The sequence below is a fragment of the Aspergillus alliaceus genome (assembly GCF_009176365.1).
Source record: "Aspergillus alliaceus strain CBS 536.65 unplaced genomic scaffold BDW43scaffold_10, whole genome shotgun sequence".
Lineage (NCBI taxonomy): Eukaryota > Fungi > Ascomycota > Eurotiomycetes > Eurotiales > Aspergillaceae > Aspergillus > Aspergillus alliaceus.
In genome coordinates, this window is record NW_022474693.1 from 481,449 (window position 1) to 508,680 (window position 27,232).

General features: G+C 47.5%; 10 protein-coding genes across 10 annotated transcripts; 5 read left to right on the forward strand and 5 right to left on the reverse strand.

Annotated features, from left to right (window-relative positions):
- Positions 1-1,152: 1,152 nt before the first annotated feature.
- BDW43DRAFT_17008 (LPS glycosyltransferase) lies at positions 1,153-3,113 on the reverse strand. Its single transcript, XM_032038724.1, has 4 exons — positions 2,564-3,113; positions 2,351-2,494; positions 2,200-2,279; positions 1,153-2,132 (listed from the first exon to the last, which is right to left on the reverse strand). The coding sequence occupies exons 1-4, from the start codon at positions 2,768-2,770 to the stop codon at positions 1,343-1,345; spliced, it is 1,221 nt and encodes a 406-aa protein (XP_031902835.1). The 5' UTR covers positions 2,771-3,113; the 3' UTR covers positions 1,153-1,342.
- Positions 3,114-3,190: 77 nt separating this feature from the next.
- Positions 3,191-4,534, reverse strand: BDW43DRAFT_268801 (uncharacterized protein). The gene has a single exon (XM_032041165.1). The coding sequence runs from the start codon at positions 4,469-4,471 to the stop codon at positions 4,097-4,099; it is 375 nt and encodes a 124-aa protein (XP_031902836.1). The 5' UTR covers positions 4,472-4,534; the 3' UTR covers positions 3,191-4,096.
- Positions 4,535-6,681: 2,147 nt separating this feature from the next.
- Positions 6,682-8,138, forward strand: BDW43DRAFT_17050 (uncharacterized protein). The gene is made up of 5 exons (XM_032038732.1): positions 6,682-6,712; positions 7,174-7,329; positions 7,398-7,454; positions 7,653-7,757; positions 7,814-8,138. The coding sequence occupies exons 2-5, from the start codon at positions 7,245-7,247 to the stop codon at positions 8,050-8,052; spliced, it is 486 nt and encodes a 161-aa protein (XP_031902837.1). The 5' UTR covers positions 6,682-6,712; positions 7,174-7,244; the 3' UTR covers positions 8,053-8,138.
- BDW43DRAFT_17031 (uncharacterized protein) lies at positions 8,139-9,160 on the forward strand. Its single transcript, XM_032038731.1, has one exon. The coding sequence runs from the start codon at positions 8,225-8,227 to the stop codon at positions 8,993-8,995; it is 771 nt and encodes a 256-aa protein (XP_031902838.1). The 5' UTR covers positions 8,139-8,224; the 3' UTR covers positions 8,996-9,160.
- A 1,026-nt stretch (positions 9,161-10,186) lies between these two features.
- On the reverse strand, positions 10,187-11,611 carry BDW43DRAFT_298576 (DUF914 domain membrane protein; the record flags this gene model as incomplete). Its single annotated transcript, XM_032044577.1, has 3 exons — positions 10,187-11,058; positions 11,129-11,319; positions 11,382-11,611. 3 exons carry the CDS (start codon positions 11,609-11,611, stop codon positions 10,187-10,189), a joined length of 1,293 nt encoding a protein of 430 aa, XP_031902839.1.
- Positions 11,612-14,385: 2,774 nt separating this feature from the next.
- Positions 14,386-18,021, forward strand: BDW43DRAFT_268825 (SMEK family protein). The gene is made up of 8 exons (XM_032041166.1): positions 14,386-14,407; positions 14,538-14,790; positions 14,858-14,907; positions 14,982-15,308; positions 15,367-16,167; positions 16,231-16,398; positions 16,462-16,898; positions 16,959-18,021. The coding sequence occupies exons 2-8, from the start codon at positions 14,747-14,749 to the stop codon at positions 17,550-17,552; spliced, it is 2,421 nt and encodes an 806-aa protein (XP_031902840.1). The 5' UTR covers positions 14,386-14,407; positions 14,538-14,746; the 3' UTR covers positions 17,553-18,021.
- A 647-nt stretch (positions 18,022-18,668) lies between these two features.
- On the forward strand, positions 18,669-19,924 carry BDW43DRAFT_308810 (bifunctional triacylglycerol lipase/ester hydrolase; the record flags this gene model as incomplete). The annotated part of the gene is made up of 4 exons (XM_032046573.1): positions 18,669-19,220; positions 19,294-19,478; positions 19,555-19,787; positions 19,863-19,924. 4 exons carry the CDS (start codon positions 18,669-18,671, stop codon positions 19,922-19,924), a joined length of 1,032 nt encoding a protein of 343 aa, XP_031902841.1.
- A 270-nt stretch (positions 19,925-20,194) lies between these two features.
- On the reverse strand, positions 20,195-21,139 carry BDW43DRAFT_308811 (Dcp1 family protein; the record flags this gene model as incomplete). Its single annotated transcript, XM_032046574.1, has 1 exon — positions 20,195-21,139. The coding sequence occupies one exon, from the start codon at positions 21,137-21,139 to the stop codon at positions 20,195-20,197; it is 945 nt and encodes a 314-aa protein (XP_031902842.1).
- A 312-nt stretch (positions 21,140-21,451) lies between these two features.
- Positions 21,452-25,031, forward strand: BDW43DRAFT_17356 (phosphatase family protein). Its single transcript, XM_032038769.1, has one exon. It carries the CDS (start codon positions 21,844-21,846, stop codon positions 24,928-24,930), a length of 3,087 nt encoding a protein of 1,028 aa, XP_031902843.1. The 5' UTR covers positions 21,452-21,843; the 3' UTR covers positions 24,931-25,031.
- Positions 25,032-25,058: 27 nt separating this feature from the next.
- On the reverse strand, positions 25,059-27,087 carry BDW43DRAFT_268831 (uncharacterized protein). The gene is made up of 2 exons (XM_032041167.1): positions 26,504-27,087; positions 25,059-26,448 (listed from the first exon to the last, which is right to left on the reverse strand). Exons 1-2 carry the CDS (start codon positions 26,917-26,919, stop codon positions 25,395-25,397), a joined length of 1,470 nt encoding a protein of 489 aa, XP_031902844.1. The 5' UTR covers positions 26,920-27,087; the 3' UTR covers positions 25,059-25,394.
- Positions 27,088-27,232: the final 145 nt, after the last annotated feature.

Sequence of the window (27,232 nt, forward strand, 5' to 3'; positions counted from 1 at the left end):
GGAGTAGAGAAGTATCTTAGAGGAGAGTATTTGTCAGTCCAAGGGCACACTGTTACTACCATAGTGATATCTCGTACCAGGTGGAAGGTGGCTCATAATTCGATAACGTTGAATAAAACCTGCGGTACCATCACCCATGCAAAATCGCTCTAGGGTGAAAGTACAAACAGCACAAGTATTCGGTACGAGTGTCAACCCCTGATTGTGATTTCCTTGCGGTATAATGTGCGACTAGTGCAGCAGTAGCACCAGCTACAAATAAAAGCGTTGGAGTGAGCTCCACAATCTATAAACTTCCTATTGTCAGTCAGCGATGCGGGAAGCCATATACAAGTCCAAGTCTGTGATGTAGCTGTTGGTTAGAGAAGTTTAACCCCAGTAAAGCTGTTTGCTAGTATCCGACACTTGCCCAGAAAATGAAGGTGAGTTAATAGTTCGCATAGTTCGCAGGTTCCGCATCAGAGAAGTAACAAAGAAATTTGGGCAACATTACATGGGTTGTACAAACGGCAGTCCATTGCAGTATAAAACATAGGCCTCGAGACCTCGGGATGGCATCTTTGGTCTTCACCGTACGGAGGCTGTGAGGCATATTTGTTGAGAACTAGCGCTTGATAGGCCAAACACTTGCTTACACGAGAATCCGCAACTCATCAGAGCCAGGTAATACCCAATTCAAATACACAGCGCTTTACAAACACTCTGTTGCCCCTCCTTCCGTTGACATCACCGCCTCTCACTGCCATTGGTGCCATATAGACAAGACGCTATCCAATAGCGCCTGTGGCTTAAGAGCCGTGCTACTATTTTCTACAACTCGTATTAGTCGCTGGATAAGGGGAGTGGGTTACGGACATAAAGGGGCGAAAGAGGAAGGGTGGGGTTCCGAGGAGTGATACCTAGTCAAGCCGATCTAGATCGCCTCGTCTGTGGATGGGGTGTTGTCCCGTCTATTCCTTGCCTTGATCAAACGGTGGTACGGGCGTAATATGGTCCCAACCAGCCTTTTGTGGAACTTTGTCACTCTCTAAAGTTATTCTATAGGCAACCCCTAACAACAGGTCAAGTAGTATCTCTATAATAATCCACAATTTCAGCTTTCCAGCTGCTTAATCCTTGGGTGGTAAGTAAGTCTGAAATACTACGCTACTTGTATATTTTCCTCTTGTCGTGGACAGGAACTAAAAGGATAGAAGGAAGGAATATCCCCATGATGGGATACTAGCAACTACGAGAGCTACAGTCTAAGGCATCGGTATATCAAAGAGAAATAGCGAGAATCCCTGGCCTTTATCTTCACAAACAAGGCACCATGCACTCAAACAAGGCGAAAACGTGTGTATTATCCAGTGACACTGTAGATTCTTCCGTGATCTGATTTATACAACCCTCCTTCTGTCAGCTGAACTTCTGAGAGCTTCAGCTCAGGGCTAAGTACATCAGCAACTGCCGAGTGTACCAGAGATCGACCATCCAGTAAGGCTGGTAGATTTAACATTGTGCTGTACATGACTCCAAGGGAGCCCGCCACTTCTGATGGGGTCTCAGTTGGCGCAGGATCTTTGAGATCCTGGATATCAGAATGCTTAGACCGCGAGCCTGCTGGCTTCCAGACTCCCATCAGTGATGGGTAGGATGAAATGCACTTTAGATACCCGGTTCCACACAGTCGTCCGAGCAGTACATCAAATATGATGGGTTCACCAGGTGGCATGGCCTGGTCTGAAGGTGACACCGACAGGGCCGCAAGAAGTTTCTGAGCTGCATGATATTTTATTGCATATGCATAAGAGCAGACTGATTCCTTGATCCCACAGACGATACGGGTATCGTTTCTATCTTCCACGGTTTCATGGACAGCGGGACCTTGCCAATACCGCGGCAAGTGGGCGTATGGAACAGCTGTTTGGTCATGTAGCATATAAAACGGGTCATTGCTGTGGCATTTTATGCCGCAGTGGCCAAGCCAAAGGAGATCCCAATCCTCTCCATATGGAGTCTCAGACGACTCTCCGTCCTTCTGAACAGCCCGGGAACCCAAGGCAAACTCTTGTAGCTGATTTTTCAGAGTGACATCCCAGTCGACGTCATCCTCGAGGATAAGAGCACTAGTGAGTCGCTCTGACACAACCCTGTGGCATTTGTTAACTCTTTATGTTCAACGCAGTACTCTGGAAGAGGCAGTGTCAAGCATCATACTTCTGGATTGCATTTGTGTGTGCTCGCCAACTGCCAATCTCACCTGGCAGCATACTCGGTCTTCCTGAATCGTCCAGTCGCTAAGATAAAATTAGCAAATTATGCATAAGTTGTCGAAGACTTTGAAAAAGAATGTCGGCATAAAACCCACTGGTGGATAGGCTTTAGGGTCCATAGCATCCCCAGATATGCCATCTACCCAGTCAACGCGGAACTGCGTGAGGGAGGACGCAAGCATAATGGCATCCCGCTTGTCAGTTCTGCTAGGTAAGTTAATGCAAAGAATCTTTTGAAACTAATTGCAGACACGATTAGCAGTGAGACATAAAAAAGAAAGAGGCAATTAGTGCTAGCTAAGAAATACCCCAAGTGTTTCATTTTTTATCGTTTCCAAAAAGGATCGTCCGCCCGCCAATCTCTGCACTTTCCTCCATTCTGAGGCATCCGGCCGAATATACAGCAGTGTATACAGTACACACAAACAGACAGCGGATAATATGGTCAGAAAAACCATGTGTTGATATCGCCATTGATATCGTGATGCCGAAAAGCAAGAAGATAAAGCCGGCATCCTCAAAGAACTAGAGATGCCAAGTCACAGAAATGGGTTTCAGTCTATTGCAGGGGTGGGAACAGCCTGCATGGAGGGTTCCTCCTTTAACACTACCGACCGGGTGGGGGTGCATCAGCTTCGTACTACACAATTTAAAACATGGGGCAAGACAAGTAGGACCAGCCCATCCTTCCTGGGAAGGGATCCGTCTAGACGGCATCCTTCGTTGGCTGAGCCAGAAAATAATAAGCCCATGGGCAAATGATCATCGCAGAATTGCTGACAATGTTCCAAAGACTCATGCCTGAGTGGGACCGGACTAACCTTGTTTTAGCCTTTCAGGGTTTACGGCTGCCTTGGCATAGTTAAAAGCGTTCGTTCTTTTGCTTTTATGAACGGACCCTGTGCCATTTTAAGATCTCGCAACTGTGGTAAGCGTTTCAACTCGGAAAGCCCGGATCGACCGACCCACCCCGAACCGTCCATCAGGGTGAGAAATACTTATGTCAATGGTTTGTATTGTCTAGAGCCGCAATGCACCACATTATTTCTATTTTATGATAAAGGGATTTATAAGGATGTCGATCTGCGTGGAAGTAGCAGAGTATGGTTAGCAACTAGACCCAGCAACAAACTGGAAGAGACCGTTCTTTCATTCAGTGATCACGCGACCAGCTTCTCAAATAGGCCAGGGAATTTGTCCAGGGATTGAAGGAATGAATAATCAAATGTTTGGGTCTTACAAGCCAGCTGATGGTCTCAATAGATGTTAAATAGCAGTGATGAACTACCTTAAGTGACTCAGTCGGGTTGGATCACCGCACAAACATACCTTGGACCAGGCGATATTCATGTATCTTGCAGGTTGTTACACTTGACAAAAAGAAATGTATCTGAACTATGGCTCACTTCCATCATCGGGTTTGTCTCAGCTAGACTTTGTTACACAGTATATACCACACAAACTTTCGTACTTCCCCTAAGTTGAGAATTATTTTCTTAGTCGCTCGCAAAATATCTGCTCGCATATATCTATTTATTTAGGTACAGTTTCGTTCCTTGGTATCTAAGATCACTGTTTTACGACTCTTCTAATCAAGTTCATTTCGAGCTGTTGGTCTTAAGTATATAATCCTGCAACAAATTTCAAGCTATAGTATTTGGACCCAGGTCAAGGGGACTGTACTAGTAGTGGAGACAACATACTATTTCTCTCTCAAATTTAGCCTTGCCGGTTAGAGGACACTAGGCGGCGGAGAGGGAATGGGCTAACAAATACTCTGTAGTCTATAGAGTATGGACTTCATTAATGCTCATTAAACAGAACAGTTATACCTTTATTCCTCAGTTGTAGCAAATAGTCAGCTTATTCGATATATATCCGACACTAAGTCCTGCTTGTGACAGCCAAGGAGATAGGCCCGACCCAGCCAACAATAAGAAAAAAAAATACCTTCTAAGTCTGTGAGCTCTTATAGCTCGCCTTATCAACAATTCAATGTCTGAAGCTTGGGGAGCTCGACATGATATTCCTCCTGTCTTGGGAAGGTCATCAATTGAATCGGGACTGATGGTTGACCAGGACCAGCACAAATAACGAGATTGAGTCGACGTGATATGTCTCTTCGCATCTAGGGTTCTGCACATATTGACAGATCTAGGGATAGATACAATTTCACTTTTTAAGTTTTTAATGTGAATGCACATTTTATAGTTCATCCGTGTCCTTCCGAGAAAAGAAGAGAGAAGTCAGGGGCTTGGCGGATGTGTGCCCATATAGCGGCTCTCTCACGTGCGGGTGCATAAAGCGGCGACACAGAGTCCGTGTTCTTTTTTTTTTTTTAAAAAAAATAAACAGAGATATATTCTAGAAGACCCTTAATCCAATCTGCGGGTAGGCAGTCACCTACATAGTAGTCCATACAAGACCCGATCTACCCAGCTGACACCATACATCAGATTGCTGTTAATTATGGAACACATGGATAATTTTATAAACAATAAGCACAGGGTAGATTTCAGAGAAGACATTCTCAGTCTTCAGACAATTGAAGTCTAAGAGCCGAGTATTAAGCACTAAGTATGGCGCGACCCATAAGGAAACAGACACTAGTCTCAAAGAAGCATACTCTGAAGTGTTCTAAATTAATCCCCCACGAGGACTGTTGGGGTCAAATTGTTTTCTATCACTAATTATGCTCGATATCAGTAGAAATATGAATACATACTAGTTCTTCATGGGTGTATACAATTTTGGGGATAATGGCTGGTTCCGCGTACAAATACAGTTACGGTCTTCTGGTCCCGATTAGGCCACTCTGGCTGGAGGATTTTTTTGAGGCCAAAGTTAATATTATCGACTCAACCCTCAAGAGTATCTATTAGTATCTAGTACATAGTAGGTAAATGCCTCAAAGTCCCCCACGAGGTCGGATAGTGTCTCAACCCGGCGGAAGATACCTAATGTCTTTCCAAAAAAAATACTCAATTTGGTTTTTTCGACAAGTCGAGTGGAGTGCTCCCAATGCTTTCAAATCTGAATCAAGTCCACAATAGATATAGATACCTAGATATAATGAATAGGAGTAGATTGCGCACGTACTCCAGAGGACCTCGTGAGGAAGGGTGGGACGGTCTCTTTAAAAAACAGTTGCCGGGCCGCGCTAAGACAGAACAGAGAACTTATTATTACACCCAAGTCAAGAATAATCTCCGGTTACCGGCTAACGCCCTCAACCCATACGCCATTGTGCAGCGGCTTCTCTGGGATCATGGGGTTTCATAGGACTACTTAGCTTGATGATGATTTCACCGGTGTTCAATTAGGCATATCAGCAGACTGATTGAATCATAACCCTCCTTAAGATCAGTGGGGTATATACGTTGTCTGAGAGGATGTGTTATCGTTCTTCGATACAGTGTCTGTAATCATAGATACAAAGACCTATACAAGTGGGACGGAGACACCGAATATTTCTTACAAATCCATGGGTGATGGTTTGAGATATCAGGTATCCAAGAGTATTTCACTGTCGTCCCAGTCTACCTACAATGAATATCTAATATTTAATGGCTTTGATCCCATCTATGGATTAATTTTCCTTTCCTAGTAGAGAGGGACGAATCCATGGCAGATGACAAGAAGAGAGTGTGTGAGTGTTCACCAAAAAAAAAAAAGGAAAGGGAGAAAGAAGAAAAAAAAACCGGGGACCGGGAAGAAGCGATTCAACAAGCCGAGTCCTCCATCACCAACCAGAAGAGCCCAAATCCATCCGATGCCCACCCTTTTCACTTGTTGTTAATAATAATTTGGTATTTTCCGGGACTGGTGGATTGATTGTGTTTTGGTGGTGTGGATGAGAAAATGTTGTGTGTGCTTTCTGTCCCTGGGTGTCTTGGTAATTTATATTTCATTTTGTTTTATTCTTTTTCTCTATCTGCTGTTCAATTTTCAAATTTTTTTTTTCAAAAGGGTGATATTTTTCCCTTTCGAGTCCGGAGCCCAACTCATGTAATACTGTACAGTAATTCGAAAACACAATCTCTATCACTGCTCTCTGCCTTTTCTTATCCCCCGGTCAAGAAAAAAAAAGGACGAAATAATCACGCTTTCTTCTGGTTTCTTTCCCTTCCCCCCTCTCTTCTCCCCTCACGGCCCCCCAGTCCAGTCCAGTCCGGTCCAAGTCCAAGTCCAAGTTCAAGTCCTCTCTTTGGCTTGTTGCACCTGCTCTGTTACCCGATCTCTTTCTCCTTCACCTTCTCTTCTCTTCCTCTCACCCCCTCCCCGGTCTCTTCTTCCTTTCCCACACCTTCTCTGTCCCTTTGATTTCCCCACGCCAGACTATTTGTCTGTCGTGCCTTAAGGGTGAGAAGTCGTCGTCTATTGCTACTGTTCTGCCTCGTTCACTCGTGGTAGAGCCGCCCGGAATTTTCGTTGGGAGGGCAATCACTCCTTTTTTCGTAAGTCCACTCCCTACCGAACAACGCATTGGCTTTCTGCCCTGCGCATACCAGCCAGCCTTTCCCTGAAGATTCATACCAAAAAAGAAAAGAAAAAAGAAAAGAAAGCAAAATTTCCTTTGTACTCGACGACAGATGCTACCTTTTTCCACGATTGAAGTCGGTGTGTTCCAAATTACTCCGCTGTGTTCGCTGTCGGTCGAGAGAGAAGCCAAGAAATCATAAGAAAAAAAAGTTTCTCATACAGTGTTTAAAGCAACAATTCGCATCCTAAAATCAACTTGATTGGTGTCCACGTTGGTCACTGGTGGCCATCTCTCTTTATCGCTCGTACACCTTATTTATCTATTTGGAACCTCCGCTTCGATCCGCCTGCCATACCTCTTGTCGCTCAGTCCCATGTTGTCTTTGATTTGGTCCGGGAGCCTATAATTACCTTAACTCACACCAGTCTCTCCTAGTCGTTTCCGAGCGGATTAGCACACCTCGCTTCCTCCATTCCGTCGACCCGTCTTGATTTTTGTCGGTGAAAATGTCCTACTATGAACCTCAAGGTTGGCAGGCGCCCGCTGCGCGCCAGGTGTCGTGGGAGCAACCTGTTCCCCCGTCGCGTTCGGGTACGGTTGAATATAAGCCTCGGCGTTAAATCTATCATCCGGCAGGAAGCTAATGTTCCGGCTTTTAGGATCGAGCTCAGTCTCTCAACGCGAAGACATCCCTGCTTTTTCCTCTCAGTTTGACGGTATGGCCGTACATTTTCCATTATAGCGTTTTCCCAACATTGGCTTTTCACAGTATTATCCGCGGAGAACTGGTTGTCGGTGGTTATATATGACTCTCCGTGGTCATTTACCTCGTCAAGCTAGTCACTGTGGATTTCTCCGGACTGTCTCTGTGTTGTAGAGTTGAGACCCAAACAAGTGCTGACTCGTTACTCTAGAGGTGGATCGTGCGATCGACAATCTTGTTAAGAGTGGGAAGCTATGGACTGCTCCCCGCCGGGACTCGATGCCCATGATGATGGGCCGCCCGTTTCCCGAGTACGGTATGATACATTTGCCTGCATTATTCCTACCCATCAACTTCTAAACGTGATTGCAGATCCCCGTGTGTCCAGTGGCACTTCCCAGCGTCACCACTCAATCAGCGACTTCGACGGTGCCAGGATGCACCCGAACCCCAACCCCAACCTGCAGGGGTTCTATGCCGCCCAGCGTTTCCAGGGACGCCCAAATGAAGTAGAGCATATGATGCAAGCAAAGCGTCGGATGGCGGCCCAGCGTGAAAGGGAGCTCCGCAACTATCATCAGGAGCAACAGTACAACCGAAGTACGTGGTAGCACCTGTCTTTGGAGCTTTTTTTTTTTTTTTGGCTTCTTTCTCCAATATTCCCCATGACTTCTTCCTTTGCCCACATGTATCGGTTGCATTGTATAATACATTGGGACGTGGTTCCTTTCTTGAACATGATTTTTAATATTCTTCGTTTCTCTCAAAGGCCTGCTTGCCGAAATGTCTGGAAACAAGTCCGATCGTTCGCTCAGCCCGGCCGCCATGAGCGAAGAAAGCCGTCGAGATCTCCTAGCTCGCCAGCATAGGGCTTTGTACGGAAACGAAAGCCCCGCCTTCTTCCCACCCGGCAGCTTCGCGGATGACAACTCACGGCCGGAGAGCCAGGGTGGCGGCACCCCAACATCTACCACCGGTGCCCGTGGCCCATCTCCGCGCGGCGTTGATCCTTTCAGCATGGCACAAACTCCGGTCCAAGGTAGCACCGATGGCATCGCTCAGACCGGTGCATCTCTCCAATCCCCCTCCCGCGCCAACAGTACATCCTCTCCAAGCTCGGGCATCAACCCTGTCTTCGGCAAGTACGACAACGCTGAGCAGCCAGTGACCTCGGCTTCCTCCCCCGGGAGAGCTGACTCGCCTTCCGCGAGACAGGCACCATCGAAGTCAGCTGCCGGCCCAATCGGTTCCGTGGGCCCCATTGGCTCTCGTCCAGCCCAGCCAGCGGGTCCTATTCACGCTGCCAACCCGGCCCTGAACAAGCGCTCAACGACCCCTCTGCCGTCTCCCCTTGGATTCGGCTTCACTCACAGTGACGCAGGTGCAACCAATGATCGTTCGGCCTCATCGGCCTCCAACCCCTCTACCTCTGCTTCTGCGGGGACTCCCGGGATGAAAGAGGCCAGTGGTGGTGTGGGACTCGGCTGGGGCAATGGCAGCGGCGTTTGGGGATCGAAGAATGGATTGGGCGTTCAAGCCTCCGTCTGGGGTTGATATACGAAACACTATTCGGCCGCGATTGACGCTTACTTCATCATTCGATATGCGTTCGCTTCTACGCCGTGGCGTTATGAGAGAGGGTTCTATTTATGATTAAAATCTTGGGAAAGAGCATGGTACATGTATGGGAGAAGTGGTGCAAGAATACGTTGTTTAGCGCTTCATCATATGTGGACAGTTTATTGGTACAGGTCGGTTTACTGACTATGGAACTTGGTTGGCCTGTTGGTTTCTGGAGTCGGTATTCCCCTCTTGGTGTGCTTTTGGCATTTTTGAGTCCTTTCATCGTTTATCTCTGTGTCTGGTAATTTAGTCTCGGCGACTATGTCTTTGCATTTCTTTTTTCTTCGCTTTTTCACTTTGGATATTTCATTGGCATCTGTCCTGGTTGGGGTTTGTATTTACATGCTTGTGAGTGTATGTTTCGGGCTCTTGTTTCCAGCTCATTCGGAAGGGTTTCCGGTGTTACATGTCATTGTTCAGGTCTGGTTTCGAGTTTGGCCAAAGCATGCGCTTTTTTTTTCTCCTAATTTTGCGTCAGGTATGGGGCACCAAAAGGTTGAATTTCTTTTATCTTCATATTTTTGGGGGGGAGGCATGGGCAACGGAACATAGGGGGAGGAGCAGGCAAACGTGAAAAGAGTTATCGGAGTCTGATCTACACTGACATTCTGGCATGCCATCTTATCTTGATTTGGGTGTTCTGTTTATGGTTGTGTCTCATGTTTTCTGTTTTCATATATCTATCTTTCAATCGATTTGACCTGCCTCTTTACATGCAGGTCTGCGTGTCTTTGGCATGTCTCATGATACGATGTCACGTCTGCTATCATACACTGAATTTGTTTCAGGTATCAATCAAATTACGGTAAATACACACGAACCATAGTCTAAACTTAACCAGATCCCGATAATAATGTGGATTTTCTATCTCTAGTATATACTGGGAGAGTATAGATAGGTATCACATTAAGCTCAAACAACGAAATCGAGAAAATAAACAGGACAATACGTTTTGCATTAGGTGAAGAAATCATGGAAACATGAAAAGATATATAGAGAACTTCATAGCAAATATCGGACGAGATGTCCACGAAAATAAGCAAACGTTTTCTTTTCTTTTTTTCTTTTCTTTAAAGAAAAAAAAAAGTAGAGATAAAAAGGAAACAAACCCCAAACGCCACCCTAAACCGGACTGGTATGTGACGCGAGGGACTCATTATGGGCCGTAGCAGGATCATTAGTCGTAGAATTAGGATTACGATTAGACGCGACAGCCGAAGTATCGATCATTCGCCTCGCAGTGAACAGACCTGATACACCCCGTTCCTGGTTCTTGCCCAGCCAAGGTTTGCGCGCTTCACCCAGGACCCGGCGGCCGAGGAAATAGATGAGCTGACCGACGATGATGAGTACAAAGGCGATGGGATACAAGTAGTGGATGGTATAGTGGAAGACCTTGATACCGATAATGACGCCCCAGAAGTTCATGGTCAGCATGGAGATGTTGAAGAAAGCCGCCGACGACAGGCGGAAGAGAAGCGGGGCCATGCAATAGAAGAAGGTCAGGCAGAGCGTGTATCCGGCTAGATAGCCGCCGACTTCACTGTTCCAGGTGGCGGACCTGAAGGATGCGCGGTCGAAGATACCGGCCTGGGCACCGTTGATGATCATGCCGAAGAAAGCCATCTGGCCGAGAACTTCATAGACGGGTCGGGTACTGACGAAGTACTCTTCTCCGGTGTTGGCGAGACCGTAGAAGGTTGCGCCTAGGAGCGCGAAGAGGTCACCTTTAAGTTGGTTGCCGCTTGAGACATCGCCACCGTTGGTGCCGGTGATGTGGTCGGATGCGATCAGAACGCCCATGCCGCCGATGCAGACCAAGATACCTAAGACTTGTGTGATGTGGTAGCGGACGCGCAGGAACAGGAACGAGATGACGACGACGACTGCAATAGCCCAGAAGTTGATTAACTGGGCACTAAGCATGGTTGTGTATCGGTATGCCAGTACGATGAAATAATTGCCTTCGACGTCGCAAAACGCTAAAATGATATCTATATAGCGGAGAGCCCAATGGTCAGATATAACAGATCGCAGGTATGGCGAAGTGGGGCGCATACTTACATTTCCAGCCGTGCTTGAACACCATTTGGAACCAGCCCTTGATGCCATAACGGTACAAAGTATAAGTCGTAAAAATGATGTTCAACAAAACATAATTGAAAAAAGTCTGGAAAGCCGGGATTGAAGTGCCTTCATTCGAAAGGAGTGTACTGAAAGTACTGGTAGCGGTGTTTGTGATCGCCAACACCTGTCTATAGCCAGATGTTAGCCATTGGTCACAAGACTCCCAACAGCTGCAAAGATCGCCACTTACCCTAGGATCAGAATGATGTAGAACTCCTTCGTGGTAAAGTAGGCAAGAAAGCCTTTCTTTTTCTTGTCGATCTGGTCCGCAAGCACCTCCTCCGAGGCCGAGTCCACTTCACGGGTATTTGAATCTACACCTGCCGAAACGTCGTGTTTAGAAGATTGAGCAGGTGATGAGCCATCGTGGGGAGCTGCGGCCGAAGTTTGAACGGCGATTTGATCTTTGAAGTCCGACATACTGAGAGAAGAGTATTGACTTTCCAAGTAGTTTCCAACAAGGCGAGATCGACGTTTATCAAGGGTGACTATGCGATCGTAATAGCAGGGTATAAACTGATAAGCGTGAATGGGAGCTTTTTTGACCTGAACGAGCGCAAAACTCCCGGAAGTCGCTCGCCTAAGGCCTCTGAATGATTCAATTCAGGAGAGTTGAAGACAAGGTTATGTAGATAAAGAAGAGAGGAGTTAAAAAAAAAATCGTGGGCAAGGTCCAGGCGGCGGAAGAACTAAGCCTATCCCGATTGGGCAATTTTCGCCAGTGGTCCCATCGATTGGATGATGCTTGCTCAAGAGACCTCGTGGAAGACCTGGCCAATCATCACTACCGACACTCCACTGTATAATTACCTAATTTCAATGAGGGTGGATGGGGCGGGTCTGCCCGACGCCAGTCGGAGCAGCATTCCTTCCTTGGCGACCAATCAGCGAATAGGAAGGCCGATATCATAACAGGCGGGGAGAACAGAGCGCACACCTTATATTCAGACGCTTAAACGCAAATTATCCATAAAGAGTGGCATTTTCATACCATTGTCCTAGTCGGACTCATCTTTATTAAGCATAGCACAGAGCTTGATAGGTGAGGAGCTAGTCTCGTATCAGCAAGGGAGAACGCATGGATAGCTCGATTTTTCGTATTCGGTTGCTCTGCTTGCCCGTCATTGCTTACCCCCCAAAGGAAGGCAAAAATAATAATGGTTTTTTTCTTTTTTTTTTTCCCGTTTAACTACGGCTTGATTCTTGATTAGTTTACTCGAGCGGCTTACTAGCCAGCATGCTATGAGCTCATTCTATCAGGTTCACATGATCCGACTGTTGGTGCCTCAGGCCTCAATACTTTAGACTTTCGATTAAAGTGGTAATGACCTCATCGGCTGCAGTCCCGCTTTTTTCTGGAAAAAGCCATGAGCTGAACCTTGAAGAAAGGATTCTGGGGCTGTTGGAATGCTGATGGAGGAGTTTCGTATATAATTAGTTGTATTGAAAGCACCATCGACACCACACAACCCACAGGGGGATTAACTGTCTTTCCTTATCCCCTAGTTAGTGGCTTGGGGAGATTCATACTCCGGATTCAACGTCACGCTTCATGGGCAAAGAAAAGAAGATAAATGGTGTTTGACGCAGGGAGGTGGGGAGATGGGCATCGGGCATACCAAGATAAATGCCCAGTGCATGCTTGGATGGAAGCCACCATCAACCATAGGTATTCACCAATGGTTATAACCCCGAGGAGTACACAAAAATGGGAAGAATTATATATAACACATACCTTATTCGAACAATTCAATTCTTTCCGTGCCAGATGACTTGGAATCCCACTAATAGTTATTGTGATTTTGGGTTTCTGTTCAACATTGAAGGTTCCATTGGGGTTCCATGGGTAGGCGGGGAAAGGATTTGGTTTACCTGCCTAACCGCTATTCTTAGCTTGACCCGGGAGAGTAGATTCGCTTGTCATGCACACCCATACTGACATTATATGTTTAGGTAGGACGGGGACAGCCTGTTAAATCATAATCATCATGGTCTAGGCCATTTGTGCACCCTCTGCGACTACTAATTTACCAACCCCTGAGTATGTATGTATCTATCTATCTATCTACGTACTATATACATCAGCATGTTTTGATCGTGCGCAATACATGCTGGAATCCGTACGCAGTTGAGGATACATATTGCATGACTATTATTAACCGCTGTAAATCATAAATAGTTATGCTACTACTCTCATACATTCATACTATACGGTACAGTACATACATGATTCCTGGACCACCCTGTTTAATCTTTCCCATACGATGTTCTACTAGTAAGCTTCATGCGGATTCTCTCACCTTATTTATAATCATTTTTCTATATCAATTTATATATATATATATATTATATATATATATTTTCTTTTGTTTCCATCCTTCGGTAGAAGCTGCGGGTGCACGTCATTTCATCGACTCGTTGCCTTGCAGATCCCCGTAGTGTACTTTGCGACTCTCGAAACCAGTGCTTCAAACTATCCTCTTTTAACATTAAACCAGGGGCCCCAGGCACACTTGGCTCTTTCTTATCTTCTTATTGATCGCGTTTCTTTTGTATCATTTGCAAAAGTAGATCTTCCGGAAATTTTTAACAATATTTGATACCGAACCCCACACCCGATCAGGCAAGGGTTTGGGTACCTTAAAAAAGAACACCATTCTGGGAGTTCGTTCCTTTTGCGGTCGCGTGTGCTGGTTTTGGTTTTCCTATTTCTTGCGCGCCGCCAACCAAAGAAAAGTCCAAAAAAAAAAGAGTAGCGGCCGACCGCTGCCGAGGCCGTCAGGTGGTCCCGACCCAAACTCAGGATCATCATTCATCATCCGCAGCAAAAGCAGCAAAGTGTACCATCCCCGTTATCACCTGTGACCTGTTCGCCTTTTCGCTCCGTCCATCTTTTTCCCATCATCCCCCTCCCATCACAATTCTTCACCCCTCTATTATACTTCTTTCATTCTTTTCCGTCCGCAACCCCTCGTCCAATCCGGACAAGGCAGCGGCTACCCTCTTATCTTTCCTGCTACTTCGGGTTTCGCTGTGCGCCGGTGCACTCGTTCCTGAGTTGTCCCGGAGTGACGAGACGCCACCTCCCCCTGTTGCCAGATCATGGCGTTGGAGGTGCAACCACCCAGCGATCGCAAACGAGTCAAGGTCTACGAACTGAGAGATAACGACTGGTTTGATAGAGGGACTGGGTTTTGTACCGGGCAGATCCTAGACGTAAGTTTCTCTCATCGCATGGGCGATCGTTTACCCAGCGCGACATCGGTCGTCGGGCGCAAACGCTACGGGTCGCGCTTCCTCAAACATTGACCCCGGTCGCTGACATCCCCACTCCATCTTCCTACAGGATGAGCCGCGAATATTTGTCGAATCTGAAGATGAACCTGATCGGGTACTTTTGGAGACGAAAATCTGCAAAGATGACGGGTACCAGAAACAGCAAGGTTCCACTCCCTCATTGCCCTTCGCATCGCAAACTCAATCGGTCAACTTGCTAACGTTTGTGCGACACCGCTAGAGACCTTGATAGTATGGACGGAGCCCAATGGGACGGATATGGCATTGAGCTTCCAGGAAGCTGAGGGTTGCGCTGTGATTTGGTAGGGCATTACTTGGAAACCTGTGACTCTGTTCTTTTGTGAGCTTGGCTGACGGCAGTCACGATAGGAATTTTGTCAATGGCGTTCAGCAGCACCTTACAAGCCTGGCAGCAGCAGGTAGATACCTGGCCTTCCTCGTTCCTTCGCGCGGTGGATATTCGTTACTGACATAGAGCTTTCTTCTTCCCTAGACGATGCATTTTCCGACGACCTCGAAGGTTATCAGTCGATCATGTTACCTGCCCCCGAGCTTGGAAATCTTCCCGAAATCGACCATGTCATGAGAGCCGCCAGCATGACACAAGCTGGCCGAGACGCACTGTCGAAGTTTGTTATTCGAGAAGAGTACATTCCTAAGCTCATACCATTGGTCACAGTTGCAGAAGATCTTGAAAGTCTCTCTGACCTACACCGGCTCTGCAATATTATGAAATCTCTCATCCTTCTCAACGACAATACTATCATCGAAACCGTCGTTACGGACCCCATTATCCTGGGAGTCGTGGGGGCGCTGGAATGTGCGTGACATAAGAAGTTGCTTGCTTTATAACAGTGGGATTGCTAATAAATATCTAGACGACCCCGAGTTTCCTACACACAAGGCCAATCATCGCCAGTACCTCGCAGACCAGTCACGCTATAAAGAAGTGGTCCCGATTAAAGACGCCCTCATCCGTCGCAAAATCCAGTACACCTGGCGCTTGCAGTATCTGAAAGATGTGGTTTTGGCTCGAATTTTGGATGATCCGACCTTTTCAGTCCTCAATTCGTTGATTTTCTTTAACCAGGTCGAAATTGTAAATCACATCCAATCAAACGGTCCCTTTTTGAAGGAATTGTTTTCGGTGTTTGATCCAAGAAGTCCGGATGCAAAACGCAAGGAGGATGCAGTGCAGTTCCTCCACCAATGCGCAGCTATTGCCAAAAACCTTCAAGCCCCAGCACGCGCCAATCTATTCGCAAACTTCATCAGCCATGGCCTCTTTGCTGTGATCGCTTTCGCCATAAAGCACCCTAATCCCGCTATGCGCACCACTGGGATTGATATCCTAGTTGCACTGCTCGACCATGATCCTATCATGATGCGTGGATATATGCTCAAGGCCGTCAATGAGAAAAAGACACCGTTGACTGATACACTGATCGATTTACTTCATATGGAGTCGGATCTCGGTGTTAAAAATCAACTCGCAGATGCCATCAAGGTTCTACTGGACCCTCAGATCCCATTGCAGGACACGATGGGTCGGGCTGGACCCGAACACTACTCGAAGCCACGTCCTAATATTCTATCCGATGCTTTCGTCCAGAACCACTTTGATGAGTCTGCTAAGAGGCTATTTATGCCGTTAAAACGACTCGAGAATCGCACCAGCCGTACGTATTGTTAATCAATATAAGCCTCAAGCTATCCGCGCAGCTAACTCAATTTCCATCTAGTTCCCGACTTGACATTCCAAGATGTGGCATTGTATGCTCACCTTGTTGATATTCTTACATTTTTTGTCCGTCAACACCTGTACAGAAGCCGTGCTGTCATCCATAATGAAGGTCTCGCTCCTCGAGTTGCCCAGTTACTCAAAGTACCAGAGAAGCACCTCAAGCTGAGTAAGTTAGCCTATCTAGACTATTGTCCAGGTCCCCGTGTCTAAATACTTACCTTCGGCTTAGCTGCATTGAAATTCTTTCGTACGTTGATCAGCCTCCAAGATACGTTTTACCAAGCGTTGATGACACATAACAACACGTTTGATTTGATTCTTGACATCGTCTACGAGACAATGCCACGCGACAATCTCCTCAATTCGGCTTGTCTCGAACTTTTTGAATTCATCAAACGAGAAAACATCAAACCTATAGTTCTGCACGTTGTTGAGAAATACGGTGAAAAGCTCAAGAATATTACCTATGTCAACACATTTCAAGATTTGATTCTACGCTATGAGCAAATGCAGGGCTATGGCACAGAAGTGGAGTCTACTCTCTACTCCCAAGAGGAAGGTACTCCTGTTCGGCGGATCCAACCCAACGGACAACGCTGGCAGGGTGTTAGGGAGATGGATGCTGCAGAGGAAGAGTATTTCAACACGTCGGACGATGAAGACGAGGTAGGAAAATCCATACCCCTGATCATGACCATCAATCAACACGCTTACCTTTTTTTCCAGTGGCAACATGATAATGGGGCCAATGCGACAATGGCTTCTCAAATGCAGAACGGCTCCGCCTCGCCAGTCGTTAAACCTCTAGTCGATTATCCAGATGATGATGACGAGGATGCTATGGACACAAAGCCGGAGAGCAATGAAGAACTGAAACAACAGTTGCTACGGCGAGAAGGCACCTCAACTCCTGATGCCGTTACCGAATCTTTCACGGAAGCGCCATCGACTCCGGTCTCGTCGACCGTGCAGACACCTCCGGAGCGTTTGTCAGAGAAGCGTCGGCGTGAGGAGGAGGATGATGATGAGTTGGTTAAACTCAGCTCTGGACCGAAACGAAGAAGTTCGACTAGTAGTCCTGGAAATGCCGGCATGCTGCGGAAGAAGAGAAGCGTGTCAATTGGGTCGCTGCCCGCTGCTGACAAGGGAGCAACCCAGGGTGTCTTGGGAACTGTGACCGGCAGCACACCACCCAAAAGGATAGCCATCAATCTCAGCTCTAAGTCATCATCGGAGACGGATTCGACAGATTCCGCGGCAGGTACTCCAAGCAGCGAGAAGGAAAACCGTGGCGAGAACCACGGTGGTGAAACAGGTTAACTGTTCTCCCGAGATAATCTTATACCCTTTGTGGAATTGGTCGCATGGCTGGTCTTTCCTACAAGCATCATCCTCGTTTGTCCGAGTAACTGGAGTTCTATTTGCATTTTTCGGCAATCTCCTAGATACCAGATGAAATGATGGTTTTTTCCCCGTCTTTTTTTCTTTTCAATTCTCATAATTTTTACCCCCTGATTCACAGCATATCTCTGTACGATTCCCTCATAGCTTGCTATACATCTTCATGCTTTTTGGCATTCTTAGATATCATGTATTAGGTTTCTAGTCACCCCGAAGCCTGCACTTTCTGTTTTGTTCTTCTTTTCGTCGTCGAAATCTTTGACCTGGTGTACAGCTACCATGTCCTGTCTGTTTCATTCTTTCATTGTCTTTTAATTTTTTTTAAGTGTCCTTTCCTTAAGAATACCTCATGGTTCAGAGTTTGCACTGTCGAATGCTTGGCAAAAAACAAAAGGGATATGAAATCAGAATTGAGGTAATAGCATGCGTGCTACCAGCCTTTTGCGTCTGATGGTCGGTGTTGTTTCACCTGGGTCTTTGGCATAACTGGAGCTTTCTGTATTGTTCTTCGGTCTATCTATGGGGTTTAAGGAGCTCTGGTTGATAGGGATGGAGTCTGGCTGGATGAGACGAACTGCGACGAATCACTGTGTGTGTGCACATGCATTTCAGAGTTCTTGGTACGGAGGATCTCGTTCTCTCCCTGCTTCTTTTTACGATTGGGAATGTCTGATGGAGCGGGTTGTCAAGAAAGTTGATATTTGCGTCCTTCTGAGGAGATATTGGTGCACATACTTGTCCGCGCAGTAACTCTTACCTTCCTAACGAACTGCATCTTCAAAATAATGTTAAACGGGACATTGCATTTCATTAATTTGACATGAATTGACGTAGGTTATGAGTATAGTCTATAGACTCGATAAATGTAAGAAATTGGTTGCCGAGGCACGACGGGAATTTGGATTTCTCCGATTCAATTTATCGATCATACCTTCAGTGAGTCCCATGTTCCACCTCAGCCACCCCAATTCAATACGTATAGTTTATAGACAGCGATTTAGACCATTAATAGTTCCCCGCAAGCGCATGCGAACCATGACTTTCTCTCGACTGCCACATATTACCGCGGACAGCTTTTTCTCCACACCGTCCACGTCCGACCCGTCACTTTCCCCCATCACCATCTACATGATATCGGGCAACCCAGGCCTAATTGGATACTACCACACACTTCTCTCCATCCTCTCAGAAAAGCTAAACACACATTATGCACAGCAATCAAGAAAAACAAACGCCTTCCAGATTTACGGACACAGTCTGGCCGGGTTCGAACTTACCAAAACACCAGGCTCCAAACCAAGATACTATGATCTCGAAGAGCAGATCTGCTTCGTCCAAAGAAAGCTAGACGACTTCCTTACTGGCGCCGTAGATGCATCGGGGCAGCGCCAGACTGCACCAAGACCTAAGGTGATTCTTATAGGCCATTCGGTGGGAAGTTACATCGCAATGGAGATTCTACGGAGACATCGGGAGCGCGCGGCGAATGGCGCTTGGCCTTCTGTCGAGTTTGATATTATTGGGGGTGTGATGTTGTTTCCTACTGTTGTTGATATTGCGAAGTCGCCTTCTGGGCAGAAGTTGACGGTATGTATATATGTCCTTTTTGTCTATTTGATATCAATTATTAGGACAGTGTCGCTGACCAGATCTATCGCAGCGCCTGCTATCATTTATCCCGCAGTTGGCTGTGGTAGTGGGATTTCTAGTTCGGGTCTTGACGGCCCTTGTCCCGGGTAGTCTTCTACGATCTCTGATTAGGTTTTATATGGGATCGCCGCCGGATAATATGGTTGAAACCACGGCAGCTTTCTTGGAGAGTGGTTACGGAGTACAGCAGGCTTTGTATGTCCTTCTATTCTCTATCGGACCGTAAATTGGAGGAGCTTGGAAAGATCCCTAGCTAACAATCTAATTCTAGACACATGGCCGCCGACGAGATGCAAACTATCACCTCTGACAAATGGAGTGATGACGTTTGGGGCATGTCGAATGTTAAAGATCCCGTTACGCGGTTATTCTTTTACTTTGGTCGAAGTGATCACTGGGTCGCGGAACAGACGAGAGATGAGGTTGTTGAGGTGAGGGGACGGACGGAAGGTGGTCCGAAGATGATTGTTTGTGAGGAGAAATTGCCGCATGCTTTTGTTTTGAGTGAGTATTGCTCCCTTTCTCCTTTGTTCCCGAGGTATTGGGGTTGGGTTTGCTGATGTGGTTGGTGGGTTGTAGAGCATAGTGATGTCGTGGCGAAGAAAGTAGCCGATATGGTGTTGGATATAGTAAGAGATTGAGCTAGGGAGGATTGGTTGTGGCTGGTGATTCTATTACATATAGACTTGTTGTATATATATAGGAAGGGGTTTTCAGAAGCTACATGCTTCTTTATATCACCTTATGCTAATTTATAGCATAATGTGTAGTGGTCCGTTATCTCATGAGGTTTTAGTTGAAAATTGTGCCCATCGCGAAATATCATGGGTATCGCAAGTGTCATGATATTATGCCTCTCTAACAGACATCTTTCGGGATGGAGATCGACAAGAATAGCGGGGGCTACCCCATTAGTGACCCCCCTGGTACGCTAAACCGGCCCTCCTGAATAGATCACCCAGAACATCTTGTTGCCGCTCCGGCTGCACCGGCGGACCACCCATCGCAGGCTGGTGCCACTCCTGGGGACCAACGTGATGTGCCCTGGTACTCCACCCATCATCCTGGGCCCTCTGCTGCCCAAAGAGATCCCTCAGGGAAACCTGGCGGCCCATAGCGATGCTACCTTGCACCTCATCCACAGGGTCAACGGTAGAAGCCGTAGCCGCAGCCGCGACGTGTAATCCATTCTGGCGGGTTGCCTCTAGTCGTTCGTGCGCCAGCTTCAAACTCTGACCTGCATGAACGGCGCATTCCCGAATCACCTGAGCATTGATACTGCGTGTCTCGGCCGTAGAGTTGGGAGGGGGTTCGGAGTAAATCCAAAGACCGTATATGCGGAGGTCGACATTCTTCGCGCCTTTCCCATTAACGTTGTTACTATTCTCCACAGCCGACCCTGAATCGTTGTCAACCTTGAGAATCACGTATTCCTCCGTAATTTCCACGTTATCGCCATCCGTCAGAGGAATGTCGAAATTATTAAGACCCCGCCGGTTCAGCACGAAGACGTTGTATCGCTCTTCGCCTAAAGGTCCCTGCGACATTTGACAAACAAACAGCGAGCCCTCTACTCCACTCTTTTCCCATTGTCGTGTTCTTGGGCTGAATAGGTAGATGACGGCGTAAGGCGCTAGGGATAGAATCGAGGTTATGGCGGGGTTGTGACGGCGGAGAACGGAGAGGTTGAGCTCCTCGTTGGAGCGGACGGGAGGTGGCATGGGAGTTTCGTGTTGCTCCTGGTATTGTTGTGTATCTGAGAAGTAGTTCTGGTAGTCTGATTCATAGTCGGAGGGTTGGGGTTGACTCTGACGGTAGTTGTTGTTATTTGGTCGTCGGGGTTTGCGGGTAGCCATTGCGGAGGGAAGTGAAGGAAAAGAGTATGGACTACTCTCGGCGAGGGGGCAGTGTCGGTGGAGCCTGAGGAAAGTGAATCTAACAGGAAATGAACTGTAGCGTCAAGTGTGTTACTGGTATGGAGGAAGGAGAGAAAGAAGCAAATAAGCTCCGTTCTGGGAAGCGGTCGGAAGCCCCACAGACATTCGTCAGAGCAAAAGCACAGCTCACGGCGATCCACAACCACTTCTTCCTTCTGTTCCTTCCAATCCAATTCAATTCGATTGTTAGATTATATATCTATCTGGACCTGCCACAGTTACCGATTCTTTCATTTTGAAGGAAACCTGGGGTTTAGTAAATCTGACCTGTCCGGCTCCGCAATTATCGTTGTCGTCATTCTACCGCCGGACTAATTCACCCCTCTCGAGACACTCTCTTATACTTCCCGCCAGTGAAGCGCGTGATGATCGAACAGGTACTCGGCATTTGAGTGACTCGGCCTGTGACCATTGTAATGCCGCAATGACTCTCTGATTGTCACGCATCGCCCCCAGTCGATCATTGTCCCTTTCGCACTGCGCGCTCTTCACTAGCTGTCAAACCGCAAGGTGGACGCTTAAACTCCCGGGTTAGTCGGGGGTGGAATACCTTTGTGAAAATTTGTTTATTGCAGGCGATGATCAATTTCTTTTAATTTCCGACTCGAGTGATTCTTCCCAGCATGGCGTCAGATACCGAGCAGCGCGCGTCGCAGTCGCCGGTCGCAGCCGGCGCAGGTGAATCACACTTTGACGGATCGTCTCCGGATACCTCCCTCGACCCTTCATCACTTCCTCAAGCCGTTAAAGCGAGAAAATCAGAGTATACAACTCAACAATCTATTCGTATCAAGGTCGGAACGTGGAACGTGGCTGCTATCCCAGGTACGGAAGAAGACATCGGAAAGTGGTTTGTACAGCGAGAGGGTATCTGCGAACAGCTCGCCGGACTAAGGGTCTCCGGCCTAGAAGAAGCCCCCGGTAAAGTGGGTGATGATTCTCGAAATGAAACTGGTTCTGAGTCCGATCAAGTCGGACTGTATGTTCTTGGGTTGCAAGAGATTGTAGATGTTTCTTCCCCAGCGGAGACCTTGAGGCCCTACGTTGATCCTGGGCCGGCAAATAGGTGGAAGGCTGCGGTCCAGAACGCTTTGCCTTCAAGCTACCAGCTAGTCGCAGAATCACAGTTGGTAGGCCTTCTATTGTTGGTTTATGCCTCTCCTTCTCTTGCCGAATCTGTATCATCGGTCAGCTGTGCCAACGTCGGCACAGGCCTATTTGGGTACATGGGCAACAAAGGCGCTGCCATAGCGCGCCTGATGCTGGGCGAGACCACATGCCTCGTCTTTGTTAACTGCCACTTGGCAGCTGGGTCGGATAAAAACAGCCTAGAACGGCGGAACTGGGATGTCTCACAAATCATTCAACGAACAAAGTTTGACCCAATCGATACTGAAAGTGCGCTTAGGGATGAGCCTACTGAGAGTATAGGAAAAGAAGATATCACATTCTGGTTCGGAGATCTTAATTACAGACTAGAGGATATACCTGGTGATGATGTGCGACAAGTTCTTGCTCGACATGTCGAGAATGAATATGACAAACAACATAAGTCCGTAGATGTGACCGATGAAGATGAGTCGCAGGAATCACCAAAGCAGACGGACAAGGCGAGCAAACCTCCCCCGCCAGTCTCCGATGAGGCTGTGGATCCTCACACAGACCCAGCTTCTTTACAAACCACTATTTCATCTTTACTTTCTCACGATCAGCTCCGCTTACAACAGCACAAACAAAAGGCATTCCACGAAGGATGGCGGGAAGGTAGCATTTCATTCCTGCCGACATACAAGTATGATGTGGGAAGCGTCGCCAACTTTGATTCGAGCGAAAAGCATCGGGGCCCTAGCTGGTGTGATAGGATCCTTTACCGAACACGCCTTGACATGCTAAGACATGAGCAATTAGTCAAGGAAACCGATGAAGCTAGGAAGCGTGACGAAGAAATGAAAGCTAGGGGACTGGATACGGCAGCAGCAGATGACAATGTTCTGTTTGACTATGATCCAGATGTTGATGGTGCAGATAGCGCAGATGAATACGACCCATCTAAAGATGATGCGAGTGATGAGGTGTCTTACAATTCGCAGGGTGAACCAGACCAGTCACTCAAGCTTGATTATTATATATCGCATCAAGGGATCCTCTCCTCTGACCACAAGCCCCTAGCAGCCGGGTTCACATTAACCTATGAATCCGTTGTCCCCCAGTTAAAGGCCAAAGTTCACCAGGAAGTAATTCGAGATCTAGACAAGACTGAAAACGAGTCTCGGCCTAGTTTAACGGTTGTGGTGGATTCTCACGGCCATGAGGACAAAATGAAGGATCCAAATGCATTGGATTTTGGTGACATACCGTTTGATGTACCTATAACTCGATCACTGACGGTTGCGAACACCAGTGGTGTGCCTGCAGCTTTCTCATTCGAGAAGCCCGAGCAAGGGGAAAGTTGTCATTATCACCCGTCTTGGCTTGAGTATCAAATTGAGCCGCCTCACCACGATGACTCGGAAGAACAGACTAAGTCACGTCTACAAGAGTGTACATTACTACCTGGAGAGCTCACTAACATCGAGGTGACTGCATGCGTCAAAGACATTGAATTGGTGCGTCTGTTGAATCAAGGACAATTGAAGCTAGAAGAGGTTTTGGTCCTTCGGGTGACTAACGGCCGTGATCATTTCATCTCTGTATATGGGGAATGGTTGCCCACCTGCTTTGGGCGCAGCTTAGAAGAACTTACCGTCATGCCAGAAGCCGGTGCGCGAACATTACCTGCTACACAAATAACTCGACGCCAGATGAATGAAGTGAGCATACCTCTGTCCGCCCCGCGAGAACTTTTCCGCTTGACAGAATCGATATCGGAGTTGTCTGAACGCGCTATTGCGGAATGGAGCATGATCAGAGGCGAGTCAGATGACTCACCACCGTGGGTTAAAGAGCCGCACGGGTTTGCATGGCCTTTCGAGCCAGAGTCATGGACTCTGACGGACAAAGAAGAACGTTTATCCCTTTTAGCATCTGTCCGCGAAGCCTTGGACACCAACAAACCTTTCAATCATGTCTTCCCACCTGAGGTGTCCTCACTCCACCGCTTAGAGATCTTGGGCGAGACTCTACTGGTATTCCTCAAATCTTTGAAGGATGGGATCGTCACAGCCGCTGTCTGGCAAGATCTAGAACAACAAATTCTTTCTCGTGAGAAGACCAAAGCACCTCTCCTATCGTGGGAAGAATTCCAAGCCTGGGTGCTAGAGAGACTTGCATATTCCCCCGCCCACAGTGTCTCCTTCACCTTCGTCACCTTTATGCTTGCTCGCATCGCCAACGAAGTCGCCCCAGTAACATCTGCCCCCCCACGAAACATGAACGAAAAGTCATCCGACGAGCAACCTAACGCCAACACCCAACCTATCACACCAACCGCCGCGGCGTTCGCCGCAGCGGGTAATTTCCGACGGCGAACCCTCACCTTTACATCGCAAAACATACCACAACCCACCGCTAATCCCCTAGCGATCCGACGACAAGCCGTCGAAACCGCCCTAGCGGGTATATTCTCCACTGTCCTTATCTCTGCTGACATCTCTGTCCCAACAAAGGACAAGGAACGACGAGCATTGGAGGACAGGAAACGAAGTATAATCGAGCCTTTCTTAAAGACCATCGGAGTGGATAATAAAGGTCCCTCCGGTGGTTGGACTTGACATATTATATAGTGCGTGTCATAGATATACACCCAGTTATTGTCGTTTTGTATCCTCTACACTTTGCGTTTTCTTTGATAAATTCGGGTGTTGTGTTTTACCTACCTATAGATTTGACCTGGCCTTGTATGTATTATATTGTGTTGTACTATATACTCTTCTTTCATCACTTATCTGGTCATTTGGTCGTAATTACCTAAGTCATGTATTATCGTTGGCTAGATATTTGTCGACACATTTGCATGTCTTATAGTACAAGTATGTGCGGGTTATTCTAAGCTTCGCGGTTAAAGGATGGAGAGTATTTGAGGTTACTTAATATGTATCTATAGACTAAAAAATGCACAGAACAAACATTAAAGGTTCCGTACAACGCTATGTGGTATATAGATATACATATCTAAGTATCACCTGGAAATTTAGGAGAGACCGCCGAACGCAGTTCAAAGCAATGCAGGACTTCGTTATCTTGCACACTCGCGAATAGGTCTCAACCCCTTTGTCTCCACTGGGTCTTGATTGGGCACTCGTTTTGATCGTTTTTGAGGTCGTGTTTTATTATCTTGCGGCGCTTTGCCCTTCGCGGGGTTTGGCAGTGGTTTTGTGAACACTGTGTCTTGAATATAACGAAGACACCGGCTCGCGACCTGGAACGGTAATACAGCTAAGGACATGAAGATTTGCGCAGGGAGTAGAGCAACCGCATAGAACCACTCGAGGAGCACGAACAAGAAACCCCGACGTTTCTGTGCAATGGAACGCTGCGCCGCAGCGGCTAGAGAAAGGGCATCCCGGACCTGGGTCTCTAGTGCATCGAGTCTGGAGTCAGTCTGGAACGAAGTCATTGCGGTACGTTTCTCGTAGCGCCGAACAGCACGGTTCAAGGCATCGATATCTGGTTGGACTGATTTTCGGACTTCTGTAGTCGTCTGTGAGACGAGAGACTGCGTGTATTCCTGTCCCTGAGGCTGGGACTGTTCCTGGTTAGCGGACTCAGTCGCGAGACGCGCTGCGGCTTTTTCCGCTACGTGAGCCTCCAGTTCTTCTAGTCTTTTCGAGAGATCGAGGATCTTGCTGGCATCTATTCTATCTTTCGGGCTTTCGGCGGACGACGCGACAACGCGCTGGAGATGGAGCGTACGCGCCTGTACCATCTTTAACAGATGGGCGAATGGCCTGATCTCGGACGCTAGGAGGAATATGGTGAGATTGTAGTTCGACACCAGTCCCTCCGAGGGACGCGATAGTTTGGATCTGATTGTGTGTAAGAGCCATGTTCCGATGATTGGGAAGATAAAGCACGAAGCAAGAGCAACGATTTCGTGGATTTGTAATTCCCTACTAGCCGCGCTTGCCGTTTCAGTTGTGCGTCCTTGCCCCTGCTTAGGTTCAACTGAGATTGAGTCCTCTTTTGGGTCCTGGTGGGTTTGGTCGTGGTCGATTTCTATGTCTACTGGAATCTCGATCGCATCGTAGAATTTGTCTTGTCGGATTGCCTGGGCGGAGCGATACCAATCCCTGACATCCCGGTCAGCAAAAAGATTGAGGTTGAACACCGAGGGGGATGTCTTACCATGGTAGTCTGACGGACCAATTTAGAAATATAGCCGCCAAAATCAGCAGAGTAACATCAGTTACGACTGCGCTTCCATTCTGAAAAAAGACCCCCGCGATCGCAGGCAGCAGGGCGAGACCTAGGGGCGCAGAATGCCAATGCGACTCCTCATTGGACACATCTGCGGTATCATAGGAACCCCTGGCTACACGGGGGAAGAATAGATCGTCCGTAGATGATCGGATGGAATTCCGCGCTTCGGAGACCGAATCTGAAAAGGTCGAGTTGCGTCGTTGAGTTTGAAGATTCGATGAACAACCCTCCGCAAAAGTGGCAGAGCGGGCCGCGCCACGATGGCGAAGATTCATGGAACCGGGGGATTGGGCGCGGGAATGGCCATGATCGTTCTGGAAGGGAGACACTGATGGTCGCATGACCGGTGGTAAATCATGCACAAGATCTGAAAAGGAAGCAAGATGAAGCCGAACCGGACTATTGGTTGGTCATGTTCCAGAGTATGTGGTCTGGAAAGGTCCGATCGAAAGTTGAGAACCTTCAGGAGCAGTCCAGTAGAGCAGTAGAGCAGAATAGTTAGTAGTAGGTATGGAGTGAATGGGTTGTTAAATCATGTGTAGGTAACAATACCAATGATACCTTAAAATACTCAATTGCAGATCCCTGTTACCTGATTCAAGGAACGCCAAGACGGGGTTTGTGGAGTAGTTCGTGACTTGGTTTCCAATCAAG

Excerpts from the sequence above, each read along its gene's own strand:
- BDW43DRAFT_17008 (XM_032038724.1), bottom strand. The coding sequence starts at position 2,770 with ATGCCGGCTTTATCTTCTTGCTTTTCGGCATCACGATATCAATGGCGA. Across the intron at positions 2,280-2,350 it reads ACCCTAAAGCCTATCCACCA|CGACTGGACGATTCAGGAAG; the intron begins GTGGGTTTTATG and ends ATTTTATCTTAG. Across the intron at positions 2,133-2,199 it reads CACACAAATGCAATCCAGAA|GGTTGTGTCAGAGCGACTCA; the intron begins GTATGATGCTTG and ends CAAATGCCACAG.
- BDW43DRAFT_268801 (XM_032041165.1), bottom strand. The coding sequence starts at position 4,471 with ATGAACTATAAAATGTGCATTCACATTAAAAACTTAAAAAGTGAAATT.
- BDW43DRAFT_17050 (XM_032038732.1), top strand. The coding sequence starts at position 7,245 with ATGTCCTACTATGAACCTCAAGGTTGGCAGGCGCCCGCTGCGCGCCAG. Across the intron at positions 7,330-7,397 it reads TGTTCCCCCGTCGCGTTCGG|GATCGAGCTCAGTCTCTCAA; the intron begins GTACGGTTGAAT and ends TCCGGCTTTTAG. Across the intron at positions 7,455-7,652 it reads TTTTTCCTCTCAGTTTGACG|AGGTGGATCGTGCGATCGAC; the intron begins GTATGGCCGTAC and ends TCGTTACTCTAG.
- BDW43DRAFT_17031 (XM_032038731.1), top strand. The coding sequence starts at position 8,225 with ATGTCTGGAAACAAGTCCGATCGTTCGCTCAGCCCGGCCGCCATGAGC.
- BDW43DRAFT_268825 (XM_032041166.1), top strand. The coding sequence starts at position 14,747 with ATGGCATTGAGCTTCCAGGAAGCTGAGGGTTGCGCTGTGATTTG. Across the intron at positions 14,791-14,857 it reads GAGGGTTGCGCTGTGATTTG|GAATTTTGTCAATGGCGTTC; the intron begins GTAGGGCATTAC and ends CAGTCACGATAG. Across the intron at positions 16,899-16,958 it reads CGTCGGACGATGAAGACGAG|TGGCAACATGATAATGGGGC; the intron begins GTAGGAAAATCC and ends CTTTTTTTCCAG.
- BDW43DRAFT_17356 (XM_032038769.1), top strand. The coding sequence starts at position 21,844 with ATGGCGTCAGATACCGAGCAGCGCGCGTCGCAGTCGCCGGTCGCAGCC.
- BDW43DRAFT_268831 (XM_032041167.1), bottom strand. The coding sequence starts at position 26,919 with ATGCGACCATCAGTGTCTCCCTTCCAGAACGATCATGGCCATTCCCGC. Across the intron at positions 26,449-26,503 it reads TGGTCCGTCAGACTACCATG|GGATTGGTATCGCTCCGCCC; the intron begins GTAAGACATCCC and ends CCGGGATGTCAG.